General features: G+C 44.5%; 1 protein-coding gene across 1 annotated transcript in view; it reads left to right on the top strand.

Moving 5' to 3' along the window:
* Positions 1-13,136, top strand: part of Als2 (alsin Rho guanine nucleotide exchange factor ALS2) — a 72,393-nt gene extending 59,257 nt beyond the window's left edge. Inside the window, exons 26-34 of the mRNA XM_032901150.1 lie at positions 2,260-2,377; positions 3,628-3,785; positions 5,527-5,649; positions 6,055-6,231; positions 7,657-7,702; positions 7,901-7,962; positions 8,465-8,614; positions 8,808-8,904; positions 11,883-13,136. Coding sequence (XP_032757041.1) covers positions 2,260-2,377; positions 3,628-3,785; positions 5,527-5,649; positions 6,055-6,231; positions 7,657-7,702; positions 7,901-7,962; positions 8,465-8,614; positions 8,808-8,904; positions 11,883-11,921 — 970 coding nt within the window. The 3' untranslated portion in view covers positions 11,922-13,136. The remainder of the gene's footprint in view (positions 1-2,259; positions 2,378-3,627; positions 3,786-5,526; positions 5,650-6,054; positions 6,232-7,656; positions 7,703-7,900; positions 7,963-8,464; positions 8,615-8,807; positions 8,905-11,882) is intronic.
* Positions 13,137-13,865: the final 729 nt, after the last annotated feature.

Here is a 13,865-nt window from a genome sequence, read left to right on the forward strand (position 1 = left end):
AGAGAGTCATAAGGCGAAAATGTAAGTTTTCTTTAGAGAAACTGGTAATCTTCCTCCAAGGCTTTTGAACTTTAGTGTTTGTTCATGTGTGATACAGCATGGGTCACTATGCCAGCTCTCATACAAACATGCATATGTGCTCTCCCTCTCTCCCCTCTCCCTTTCTCTCTCCCTCTCCTCCTCTCTCCCTCTCTCCTTCCCACCCTGCCCTTTCTCTCCTTGGATTGCCTCAGTTGCATCATTTTTAGTTTAGATATTCTCAGAGTATTGATTTAGGCATCCTGAGACTCTATAGGCTACTTATGGAGACACCTTACTGCATTCTATAGAATGGATGCACAGAATGTGTTCTTCTGAGAGTGGCAAGCAAGGGCTGTGCACAGGACTTAGTGGTTTAATCTTTAGTCTGAATTGGTTTGAACTATATTTACTTAATATTTTGGGCTCTTCTTTTTTGGTAGGATATATTTTTTGGGGTGTGTGTGTGTGTGTGTGTGTGTGTGTGTGTGTGTGTGTGTGTGTGTGTGTGTAAGTGAATGCATGTGCCTGTGAAGGCTAGGGACTTTGGATGCCCTGGAGCTGGAGTTACGGGCAGTTGTTAACAACCTTATGTGGGTGCTGGGAACCTAGCCCAGAGCCTTAGCAAGGGTGGTGCACGCTCTTAACCCCTGAGTTATTTCTCCAGCCCAGTCAGTATTTTGAGTCTTTCTGTGTGAAAACAGAGAAAGTGCATTACTGCCTTGGCATTCACAGTTTTACTGCCGAGGTTGCTTAAAGGCCAAAACACTGTTCTGGAGAGGTAGCTTCGCTCCTTGGGGAGTGGATGTTCAGCAGGCATGGGCAAGAGGTGGCTGGTGTTGGAGTTAGCTGGCACAAACTTTAGCACAGCGATGGCAGAGATGCTCTAACTAACGAGCAGCCACAGCCATCCTTGAAATAGGTCTTCACATGGAATTACCCTCAGATGTAGGGGACATGAAGAAGAACCAAATAAGCTTTAGATTTCAAAAGCACAGTCACTTAAAGAATTCAGCATGGGCACAGAAGCAGAGCTGAGGTGCTAATGGAGAAGGCGGTGAACTTGGGAGTAGGCCAGTAGGACAGTCTGGAAAACCTCAGGAAAAACCGGGGTGGGGTGGGAATGAATGCAGAGCCTAGAGAACTGATGGGCCTAAATGTCTGTACTTAGAATTCTAGAAGAGAAGAACGGCAGAGATGGCTCAGTGGTTAAGACCAATGTACACGCTTCCAGAGGATACAAAACCCACAGAATTCTAGAACAGGAGAAATAATAATGATAAGGCATGTGAACATTTTTCAATTTCCCAACAATGGTTGAGAAAGGCTCAAGGTTCAGTAAAAGATGAACCTGCAAACTCAGGAGCTAAGTGTGTTCAGAAGTGCACAGTCACATTCAAAGAGGAAGATCGTGACAGTGGCTAGAGAAAAGTGGGCACCACGCACAGAGCCCCCACAGTGGGCGTGTGCAGCCCGGGGAGAAATGGCCCAACATTTCTAAGCACTAAGAGAAAATTACGGATGGACTTCGACCGTTCTTCTTTAGCTTTTGTCCTTTCTCCATCAGACTGTCTTAGCCTTTCCTAACTCACAAGCCTTACTGAGCATGTACACGGAGTCCCCCTGGAACAGTCCCGAGTGTGCTCTGAACCTTACTGTTAAAACACCAGGGTGTGCTGCTGGAGAGAGGACACAGGTTTGCAAGAGCTCAGAGCCTCTACAAGACGCTGCTCTTGTAAGACCCCATGGTGGCTCTCACTGTCTCTAACTCCAGTTCTCAGGGATAGGATCCTCCTCTGGCACCTGTGGTCATATGCACGTATGATGCATGCAGACATACAGACATATATTTTTTCAGGTAACATTTGAACACAAAATATACCTAAAAATTTAAAACACGAAGTGCTTACTTTGATCTTTGTGTATAGCTGCTACATTTGATTTGTAGAAATCTTTTGGTTTTATGCTTCTTTGATTCACATTTGAGTAGCAGGTCAGATATGGGAAGTACCTCAGGTGAATATTATGCTCGGAGTAGCAGCTCAGCCAGTAACATTTTGAGTGGATTGTGTAACTTCAGGTCACCTGCTAGTGATGAGCGTGCTAGGCCCGTGCTAGGTCAGTTGGATGCTCATGGTGAGCGAGGTGGGTCCACTTCCTCCTCAGTTGGTGACTGAGGTGCACACTTACAACTGTTCTGCTTTCTAACGTGATGCTGGCCTTTTCTCTTCCTCTTCACAGTCCAGAAATACTAAGCCGTTCACAGACTCAGACCCTGGAGAGTTTGGAGTACATTCCCCAGCACGTTGGCGCCTTCTCTGTGGAGAAATATGAAGACATCAAGAAGTATTTGATAAAGGTAAACAAGTCAGAACGACCTCGGCTTTGTGAATTAGTGATCAAACAGCTGTAGAACTGGGTGTGGTCATGTACACCTGAAATCTCAGCTCATGGAAGGGACCAGGACTTCTAGGCCATCTGCTAAAAAAATACGTAGCCAGGTCGAGCTACATGAAGCCTTGTCTCATCTCTACTCCACCTGTAGACTCTCCAAAACAAACACAATCATCATTCAAGTGTTAACCTAATGTGGGTTTTACTTTCTCTGTTTCATTTGCTAAATCTCTGACTTTTAAAAAAAAATGGTCTCACTGTGTAGCCCAGGTTGGCCTTGAGCTCAGGGCAATGCTCCTGCCTGAGCCTCTCAAATGCAGAGATTATAGGTTTTAGCCACTATGCTTTAATTTAGTTTGTTCGTAATTGATAGATAATAATTACATTTTGTATGAAACAGTATAACATTCTCATAGATTTATGTATTTTATTTATATTGATCAATTCAGGATACCTAGATATCTTTGTGATGAAAAACAAAGTCCTTTCTTCTGTCTGTATTGAGTTGTACAATATTGTTAGCCATAATCCTCCTCTGTAAAATACCTGAGCCATTAAAAAAGGCCAAAACCGGAATTCTTGGTGTAGAGTACCATCACAAGAAAGAGTTCAACATCAAACTCAACACAGATCAGCCAAGCACATCCCTGTAATCTTAGCCGTGAGAAGCTAAGGCATGAGGATCACAAGTTTGAGGCTAACCTAAGCTACATATCAGGACCCTGTTTCCAAAGCAAACTACAAAAGGTGCTGGAGCGCTGGCTCAGTAGTTGAGAGCAGAGGACCTGAGTTCTCCCAACACCCACATCAGACTGCCTGCAACTGCCCGCAGCGGCTACCCCGGGCTTCTGAGGCTTGGCCTCTCTCTGGGTGTCTGCACGCTATCACACACATCACTTTTAAAGAAACTTTAAAATATATAAGAAGAAAAGCAAAAATAAAACATGTCATAGGATGTGTATGCGATATTACCTTGAAGAAACACAAGAACTGACATTGCCTCTGCTGGTCACAGTGTGGGACCCGTCTCACAGCAAGTATTCCCAACCCCAGCTCCATACAACTCCAATAGACTAAAGATTTGGAAAGCTAAGGTATTTGGGCTTTCCTGACCCCAGACTGACTCCTGACACTGTGGAAATGGTTTATTATTAACTGGTTTCTGCGTTATTGCTCTTGCTGCCTGTTGATCGTGTTCCCTGCATCTGGTTTCAGGCCTGTGACACTCCTCTGCACCCACTGGGCAGGCTTGTGGAGACCCTGGTTGCAGTGTACAGAATGACTTATGTGGGCGTAGGGGCCAACCGTCGGTTACTGCAGGAAGCTGTGAAGGAGATTAAGTCTTATCTCAAGAGGATTTTCCAACTTGTGAGGTAAGATCGTTACACTGATGTTCGAAAGCTGCAGGGTGTTCTGTTAATACTGTGGCAGCTTTAACCTGAGTCTAGATGTTGCAGCCTTGTGAGGTGCTCAAGTGTCCCCCTTTATCATAGGAAGTAGTCATCCAAAAATGGCGTTATGCTACAGATCCATAAATAGACTCAATAGTGGAAGTGCATTTTTAATTGTTCATGTGATACTTACTACCTTATACGTGTTCTCATTTAATATAACTGAAGGCTAAAATAAACTCTGGTTTTCTAAGTCTAGTTTGCTGTAAAATATAGTAGTTATATTTGTATTTAACTTCTAGGCTTAACCATGCCTCTAAAACCTTAACCACACAATAGAGTTCATTACATTTCATTCTCTAGTGATATCCAGTCCTGTCCCTTCACAACAGCACCACATACATTCATCTAATCAGCAGGAGCCAGATGAGCCCTACAGTCTAAACCAAACAAAAATGCTGAGAAGAGTTCAGCGAATGAACTAGTGTAAGGAAGAGCAGATATATCAGTATATCAGTATATCAGTGAGTACATGCAGTATATCAGTGAGATTATCTCTGTCAAGAACAGCAAAGGAAGACAGTGAGGCAGAAGCTGGAACGAAGTGTTTGCTGGGTCAGGTCTGGGCACCTGACTGACCAGGAAGTACTGAGAGACGACACATGGCTAAATGTGCCAGGGACTGTCGTAGAGAAGAGGTTCTGGCAGCAGCCAGCTGCAGTTCGTGAGCTGGGTTTTAAACTAATGAACGAGTTCCCTACGGAGTCACTTAGGAATTTGCCCCAGAGATGCCCTATATTACCAAGTTCAGAGTGCTCCGCACACTGGAGTGTGTCAGGTTCTGAGGAGCAGCATGTCTGTGAAAAGCATCCCTGCAATGGAGTGTTTCAGCTCCAGCCTTGGCTGGGTATGTGCCCTAAAAAGAACTTTCTTTACTTTGTTTCTTTTGGTATTCCCAACTATAAAGAGATCAGAGGTGGATGGCAAGATGTAACTCCACAAAAAACAGAGAAAATTGCAAGCTGCCTTTGAAAGTCTTAAGTCTTTGAAATAAACCAGACAATAAACATGGTAGGCCCAGCAACGTACTGGAAATCAGAGCTAAAACCCTCGAAGGCTGGTTCCCAACCTTCCTAATGCTGAAACCTGTTAATATAGTTCCTCCTGTTGTGGTGACCCCTCCCTCACCCCCAAATGACTTTGTTGCTACTTCACAACTGTAATTTGGCTACTGTTATGAATTGTAGCATAACTATCTGATGTGAGACTCCTGTCGCACAAGTTGAGAACCACTTCTCTAGAACAAAAATAAAGGCATGGACAAAAAGCAAACCCAGGAAATAGTCAATAATTTAGTCCCTTATCATTTGAAGAATTAACTTTCAGCAAGTCTGCATTTAGAAGAGTTTTGAAATTTACATTGAGATCTCTGTTGTTCACTTGGGGTTATATTGAGTTTCTGATTAGAGCTGATGCAAGTTGACCTTGGGTAGACAGTTCCTTAGGCAGATAAACCCCTGCTTGGGAAGGGTTTTGGAACTGTTTCTCAGTCACTCCATTCCCAGTCTGTAGGACGCATCATCTGAAACTCCCAAGGAACTAAAATAAAATAGCTAAACTCCTTTCATAGGCCCTTAGGTAGATTAGCTGTTGGAAGTTCATATTTACTGTTTTCAACTGCCCGGGACCTAGAGCTTAGGGTTTGTTTTCTATTTTCACTTAGGTTCTTGTTTCCTGAGCTTCCTGAAGAGGGCAGCACAGTTCCTCTCTCTGCTCCTCTGCCCACTGGAAGAAGATCCTTCTGCACTGGGAAATCAGATTCCAGATCCGAGTCACCAGAGCCAGGGTGAGTTGACCCGGGTGAGGTGGTGAAGGAGTGGTATGCAGGCTGCATGGACTCCCAGAGAACCTCAAAGATGGCTGCTTTCCCCAGACCTGGTCCATTTCCTCAGTGACCCCTTCTGAGGTCACTCACGGTCCTAGCTGCTCTCAGGAAGGGAACAGCCACACATGGTTACTCATGAGGGCTGCTGAGCAAAGGCAACTTGTGCTGAGTTAGGTGACCCTTCCAGAGCAGCCTCAAGATGGACTCCAGAGAGATTCTCAGTTTGGTTTCTGGTCATCTAAAAGAATTGGCAGTTGGTTCCGGACAGGCATATAGAGCAGCACGTCCTGTGAACCTTGCAGTCCATACGGAAGCTCCATCTCTGATGAGTATTAATATGCCTGCCTTCCCACTTCGTGTTTGTAGTTATGTAGTAACAAGTTCTGGCTTACTGCTTCCGGTGCTGCTGCCTCGGCTCTACCCGCCTCTCTTCATGCTCTATGCCCTGGACAATGACCGAGAGGAAGACATTTACTGGGAATGTGTGCTTCGACTAAACAAGCAGCCAGATATTGCTCTCCTGGGCTTTCTTGGAGTACAGAGGTAGGTACTGTAGTGGTGAGCAGAACCAAAAGTTTGAATTGAAAAATCCTTCAGCACTGCCAAGAATTTATCGGCATCTACTTATGTGGGCTTGTGTGGTTTCTCAGCTTGCTCTTCTGCCTGTCAGCACATAGTAGACTAGTGGTTTTCATTTCTGAGAGGATTCCAAGATGGTTATGAAGTCGCTTATCCATCTGAACATGCTTTTTCTTACATTATCATGTATAAACTAAATGGCTCACCTTACCTAATAAAGATGTATAATTTATACTCACATTCCTTACAAAAAGGTAATTGCTTTAAATCTTTGGTGTTTCTTGTCTTTTATCCTCCCCCCACCCATCATTTGCAATTTAAAGTTTTAGATTTAAAAGTGTTCTTATTGTCTCAGACCACGGGTTCTTGTTCTAGGGAATGATTATCATCCTTTCCTAGAGTGGTAATGCAGCCCACTCCAGAGCCATGTACTCGCACTATCAAAAAATGTGTATGTCTCTATTGGGAAGCCATTTTTTCAATGGAATAATTTAGTAATTTAATAATTTAGTAATAAAAATGTGATACAGGTAAATGGACATACTCTGGGCTGTAGCGTGTGATTATTGATGTGGATTGAGATTATATTATGATAAAGCCCCTTGGATACAGTAGCTGCTATTACCAACATTAGAAACCACAGCTCTCATCCTAGAGCGAATAAGAGATAGTTCATTCTAGAGCCTTTAGAAGTGACCATGCATTAGGAACACAGACTTAGGTTATCCCAAATTCTGTGCTCTAACATGGAAGCGGTTTTTATAGTTTTCAGAACAAAGAAGGTCATCAGTGGAGGAGAGTTTAAAATGTATTGGGTACACCAGAGAGGCAGGCACATTGAGACAGTGTGGGAGGGGGCTGGGGATGTGCTGCTATCTTACAACTATTGTATAGGCTCAAGATACCATCTCATGACATTCTTAACTCTTGGATTTCTGGAAAAGTGTTCTGCTAAGTTAAAAGCGTCTAAGAGGTTTTTATTTATTATCATTAGGTGTTTTTTCAGATTTAGAGCCAGGAGTGGCTATTCTAGAAGGCTGAAATTAGCCAAGATAAAGTAATTAGCCTTTGAACCTACAAATTCCAATCTCTTGGCACTGACTTCCAGTCAGCCCTTATTCTCTGCAGACATAGACTCCTTCCGGGAGTTCTCATTCACAGCCAGATACAGCTTCTTCTCAGGAATTCTTGTTCATACTATTAAGCCATTTCCAGGATGTTTACTAAAACTTAGGGGAAAGGTAAGTAAAAAACATAAAACCCAGAACCAATTTGGAGACAAGTTGTTGTTGTTGATGACAGCAGGGAAACTAAGATAACTATCACCTTTATAAGGGGTGCGTCTGCCATACTGATGTCTTATGCTGACAATTTATGGTTTCATTGTAGGAAATTCTGGCCAGCAACCTTGTCAATCCTTGGAGAGAGTAAAAAGGTAGTGTGGACTTTAGTTTCTTATCAAACGTGCTTTTCTTTGCTGTGAAGGATTGCATTTTGTGTGAGCAGTGCTCATGTTAATGCCTGACCTCCCCAGCAGGCTGGGTCCCCCCCAGCAGGCTGGGTTCTCCCCAGGATGGTTCATGTTCTTGTTATGGAAGGTGCCTCTCTTCTGACACTCATTCTCCCTATGCAGGTACTGCCATCCACAAAGGATGCTTGTTTTGCATCTGCAGTAGAATGTCTGCAGCAGATCAGGTAATGGCCTCACGCTGTTGAACAGTCAGACAAATGAAAGTAGTGCTTCCTGTACTGGGAGAGGAGAAAGAACACAATCCCCACCCCCTTTCTCTCCATTTTTTTTCCCAGACAGAATCTTGCTGTATTTTTCTCCTTCCCACTCCTAAATGTTGTCAGAATAATGTGCAGATCAGAAAGTGTCTTTGGAAACATCTGGGTTCCTTTTCTCTAAGATGAGCCTATGTTGTCTGTGTACACTTATGTTTAGCCAACTTTTCATTCTGAAGAGGGATTCCACCAGGGCAAAGGAAACAGTCAGGGTCTCCCACCAGAGCTCTGACAGCTGCAGGCTCCTTTTCCCAAACATTGTAGGAGTCCAGGCCATCCCTCCACACTCTGGTTGTCTAGTGTGTCTAATCTGAGGCATGTGACCTAGAGGAGCTATTTCTTTTTAATAAGTAAGAGATGACTCTATTAGGAAAATCATAGGATATCTCTTTACACTTTGTTTTCACAACAGCACAACATTTACTCCATCAGACAAACTTAAAGTGATCCAGCAGACCTTCGAAGAGATCTCTCAGAGTGTGCTGGCATCGCTGCAGGAGGACTTCCTTTGGTCCATGGATGACTTGTTCCCTGTCTTCTTATACGTGGTGCTGCGGGCCAGGTATCCAGTCTTTTCTGACGTCTTTGTTGTTTACCAAGTCCGCTCCTCTTGAACTGATGGTAACCGTCTGCTCCTATCAGAACAGAATTTCACTTGGGTTAAGCTGGTCTTTGTCTGCCATCATCAGTTGATTCAAAAGGACGGTCCACTTAGAGGCAGAATGAACTTCCCATCCTTTTTTTGTCTGGGACAGGATTCGGAATTTAGGCTCTGAAGTTCATCTCATTGAGGATCTGATGGACCCCTATCTCCAGCACGGGGAGCAAGGCATAATGTTCACCACCTTGAAGGTGAGCGCATCACTGAGCAGTTCTCATTAAGTCTGTCCCCCTTTCTTTACCTACTGTAAATCGCTCGGGAACCTTCTCTGTATGTTATTCTTTGGTTTCTCTTTTGGTGGGGGGTTGTTATTTCCAAGCTGGCCTGCAACATTTAGTCACCTTCCTGCCAGTTCTTCCCAAGGGCTGCGATGGCAAGTGTGAGCTGCCATACAGGACCTACTTTCTTCTTTATGGAAAAATTCAGTGTAGACTTTATTTTCTTCTTTTATTAAAAAAAGATCCTTCATACAATATATTCTGATTATGGTTTCCCCTCTCCCTATTCTTTCCAGTTTCCATCCAGAGCCACATAGTTTCTGTCTTTGTTAGAAATCAAGCAGGTGTTGTTGGGTTTGGGGTGGAAGCCAAGAAAACTCACTTTAGAAGTGGAAACTTAAAAAGGAAAGCTCAGGATGGTGTCCAGTTCTGGATCTGAACCTCATTCCTGAAGGGAGTTTGTACAGCATTTTGAACACAAAGTGAGGGGGAGCTGCAGGGTTACCCACTTGTATTTGGACATTACGGGTTAGGCTAGGGAGTGCCCGTTGGAGATTTGGCTGTATCCAGGGCATATGGCTTCAAGGTTCCTAATTTATTCTTGTAGACATTAGGTCTGGAGCTCACAGTGATAGGGGACAAAGGATTCGGTCAGCTGCATGTAGTTAATTAGGGAATAACAGGCAGTTGGTTATATGTTTTTATAGCTTACACACCTTGATTTAGATAACAGTAGTTTCTATATTCTACACTGGGCTGTGGGTCTCTATATTTGTTCCCATCTGCTACAGGAGGAAGCTTTTGTGATGGTGGCTGTGCAAGGCACAGATCATGAGTGTGGCAGCATATCATTGAGACTCATTTTATTACTATGTTCCTTCAGCCAGCAGCTGTATTTTGGTGTTCTCTAGGCTGAGGACCTATGTAGGCTTGGCCTGTGTAGGCTCAGGTTCTCAGCCACCAAACAGCACTGTGCGTGGGTTGCACCATGGAGTGGCTCAACTCAGATCAGACAGTGGCTTGTCACTCCCACAGATTTGTGCCACCATTGCACCAGCATATCCTACAGACAGGTCACTCTTGTTGACCAGAGGGTTTGCAGGGTTGGTGTTTGCCTTTCTCCTTTGGGAGTGTGCAGAACCCTGAACACTAGCCACTAGGGGAAGCTCTAGGTAGGCACCAGCTCAAGCCCTCCATGTTCAGTGAGTTGTGTAAGTATTGTCTTGAGCAGTAGGGTCTTAACCTCAGGTTGTGAAGAACTTCCAATGGCCTTGGCAATTGCCTGAGTTGTGAAGGGGCTGGGGCCTTCCCATGGGTCGCTCTGGCCTGGAGCCATTCCTGGTATTGGAAGCTTCATTTGGTGACAAGAAATGTCCGTTTGGGGCTCTGTCTCCCCTGTAACTTGGTGATTTCATTTAAATTGCCTTCGTGTGTGTGTGTGTGTGTGTGTGTGTGTGTGTGTGTGTGTGTGTCCATCCGTGGGACCCTCAAATGGCCTTTAGTTTTAGCTGTCCTTCCTGTACCCCTATTTCAGTCCCTTCTATCCCTTACTGTGTTGTCCTCCTGTTCTAGCCCCCTCCCCCATCCATAACTATTCTATCTCCCCTTCCAGGGAGATCCATCCCTACCCTAGTCCCTCTATACTTAATCTGTGGAGAAGTATCCTGCTTATCAATGACTTAATAGCTAACATCTACGTATAAGCAAATACATATCATACTTGTCTTTCTGGGTCTGAGTTGCCTTTCTGTGTAGACTAAATACCTTTAGAATATTTGTTGTTTCTAAAAGCATGTATTAAATTAGGGCAAGTCAGCCCTACCTTGCCAGGTAATAAAATCTTATAAAAATATATTTTTCATATGAAGTAGCGTGTTATGGTCACATGAATAGGCAGTCCCTAATGGGAAGGATAATGTTCACATTAACTATACAGTAGTGCAATTTGCATACCAGAAAAGAAAGATGCAAACTAAAACCAGAAAATATAAATTACTTAATAGATTTTTTAAAAGGTATTATTGTAGTGTGTAGCAGTTTGAGATGTAGGCTGAGGTAGAGAAGTGTTCTTTGGGGTCTGTAGAGATTAGATGAGCAAAGGAAAGACGTGTCTATTGAAATGGGTCAAAAACCTTAGAACTGAACGTCAGGTTCATGGCCCAGGGTAACTTTTAGGAGGAGGTGAAGAGCAAGTCAGTGGTAACATGTGTACAACTGACTTGACAGCGTCGCTATGAAGTGTTCCCAGGGAAATCAGTAAACCTCCATGAGGACAGATGCTCGGGCTCACTCAAGACCATAGACGTCCAGACTGAAGATCGGGCCTAAAATACCAGCAGAACTGTTCCGGTTTATAGAGGGGGTCCTTTCCCACATTGCTGGTAACAGGGCAGAAAGTAGTTAGGCTGCTCTCTTAAGAACAGTTGCAAGGTTGTCTTGGCACAGTGCTGGTGTGTTGACTTGGAGTCCCACTCCCTGGCGTTTATCCTTAGAGGTGGAGTGGAAATTGCACCACCCTGGTGTGCGTTCATTGCGGTTTGTGAGTCCTAAGCACACAAGAACTGTGGGGGCGGTGAAGATGCTTCTCAGAAATGCAGTCTTGGAGATTCTGACTTGCTGTGTGGTGAGGCTTAGCCCCTGCTTAGTAAAAGTCGAGGAGCTCTGATCACATTGTCCTTGTGTGCCTTCAGACTTCCCAGTCACTAGTAGGTGGTTGGGTGGTCTCATTCTAATCAGTAAAGACCAGCACATGGCTGATAATAGTCTCCATTTCGAAATAGAGGGGAGGTGTGTAAGCTTTTGTTCTTGTTCATTACGATTAGGCTACCCATAGCCACTGGCTGGAGCAATGAGGTCGGGAGAGCTTGGTGAGTAAGACAGTGAGGTGCAGTGAGGGATTGTTCCTTCCCTAGTCTTAAAAAGGTGAATTTGAATTTGTTTTGATTTTTCAGGCCTGTTACTACCAGATTCAGCGTGAGAAGCTTAACTAGGGCACCTGACAGCTTGAGGACGGATTATCCGCTGCGGAAGCTCCAGCACCATCTGGAGTCTGATGGGGGCAAAAGACAACAGTGTTGAGATTGGAATGGACTTCTGTGTTATTTCTGTTGTAATTCCTGAGCCTTACTAATAATTAGAGCCCAGCATAGGAAACATACGGTATCATTCAAATGGAGACTGGAAAAGGGAATAGGGTCAGAGTAGACGGTCTTTGACCTGTGCTGAGATCCACACCTCTACTTGGAAAAGGAAACCGGTTACCCTTTCCTATAGTGAAAGTTCTCAGCTCCATGGAGTTCCAGGAAACATTTCCAGGACAGCTGCTTAGGTGAAAAGAAGTTGACTGTTTTTAAGCTCCTGGTTTGTCTAAATCCATTTGCAGTTACCCCATACCCTTTGGCAAGGAGCAGGCTTTACTTGAAGCTGAAGCAGCCATACCTTGCCTTCCTAGACCTCTTGCAGGCACATGTGCAGCATGCTACTTTGCTAGGGGGAAGAAGGAGAAATTTTAAACTGTAATTTTAACCTTTTGTAAGCCCCTCCACCAGGGCATTTGTGGTCAGAGACCTCCCACAGGGTGCCAACAACATCCTGGTCCCCACGTGGAATGCATCCGAATAGGGTCTTCTGCCTGCTGACTGAAAAGAACACTGGAATGCAAACACTGACGCACTGAGCTGCTACAAACCTCACCGACCCGAGGCGGACTGCACTCATTCCCAGGAGGCCCATGAGCTTAGCACAAGCTGCGTGTGGAGACTGAAGATTGGGAAGTGTGAGGAAGCAGGGAGCTGCAGTGGTCCTCAGCCCAGTGTGCGTGTCCTCCCTCCCTCTGCCTCTCACTGAACTCAGAGGGGAAGGAAGGACAGAGGCCCTTGGGATTCTCCCACCTCAAAAGTATTGACACACAGCATAGCCACGGTTTGCTTCTTTACAAACATCCTCTCGTGGGTTGTTGGTTTACGTTGTAGCAGTAACACTCATAGCTGTGTGGATGTCACAGGTGCTCTTGTGTCTCATCTGCTGGACTCTAGACGAGCAGTGTCCTGACTCATGTGAAATGCTCAGCAGGTGGGAACTACTTTTGAAAAGGATCATGATTTCCGAGCTACTTTATAATCAAGACAAGCATTTGTTAACATACTGTTTTGGAATGTTGGCTGTAATGTAACAGCAGTTTTCATAATAAATGACATTCATCTCTACGGAGCTGTTCTATGACTGTAGAAGAAATAGCATGGGACAGACTAAACTTTAAAGGGTGCTCAGCTCACAGAATTTCTTTGTCCACATTGTGATCCATGCCTCTGAACTCGGGACCCCATGGGGTTTTAGCTCACTTAAGTTCAGTAGTCAGGCCCCTACAAGCCAGTGTGCTGGCAAAGAGCAAGTGAATTCTGATCCTGATAACCCAAGGACAAAGGTGTTGAAGGAAAACAGTCATGGGCTTTGTTTGTCTCTTGGGAAGGGTAGTGGGAGGATTGCACTGTCCACATCTCTGCTAACCACCTTCCTCCAGAATGAGCTGCTCCCTGTGAAGAGGTCCCAACTCTTTCTCCCTTTGCACATTTTCCATATTTTTGAGTTTGTGAATCAACACACAAATGCCAGATTTGGCTAGTAAAGCCAAAGTAATTGAACATCTACCTCCTTCAGAGAAAGAGTTGACGGAAACTCAGACAATAGAACCAGAGAAATGCTCCAAGGGCAGCACGCCATCTCATCTCTGAGAAGTTTAACCTTCTATTTCGGTTTTAAGTGAAGCTGCTGACCACTGTGTGTTCCTTATTCCATGCAGTTCTTCAGCTGCAGTTAAAACAATACATTTTCAGGTCGTGTGTGTGGAAACCCCTAAATCTCCAGGCACTGTTGGTGACTAGAAAGCCCAGCACCCATGTAACTGATGAGGAGATCCTGCTCACATCAGCCCTCTC

Source organism: Rattus rattus, chromosome 4 (genome assembly GCF_011064425.1).
Source record: "Rattus rattus isolate New Zealand chromosome 4, Rrattus_CSIRO_v1, whole genome shotgun sequence".
Lineage (NCBI taxonomy): Eukaryota > Metazoa > Chordata > Mammalia > Rodentia > Muridae > Rattus > Rattus rattus.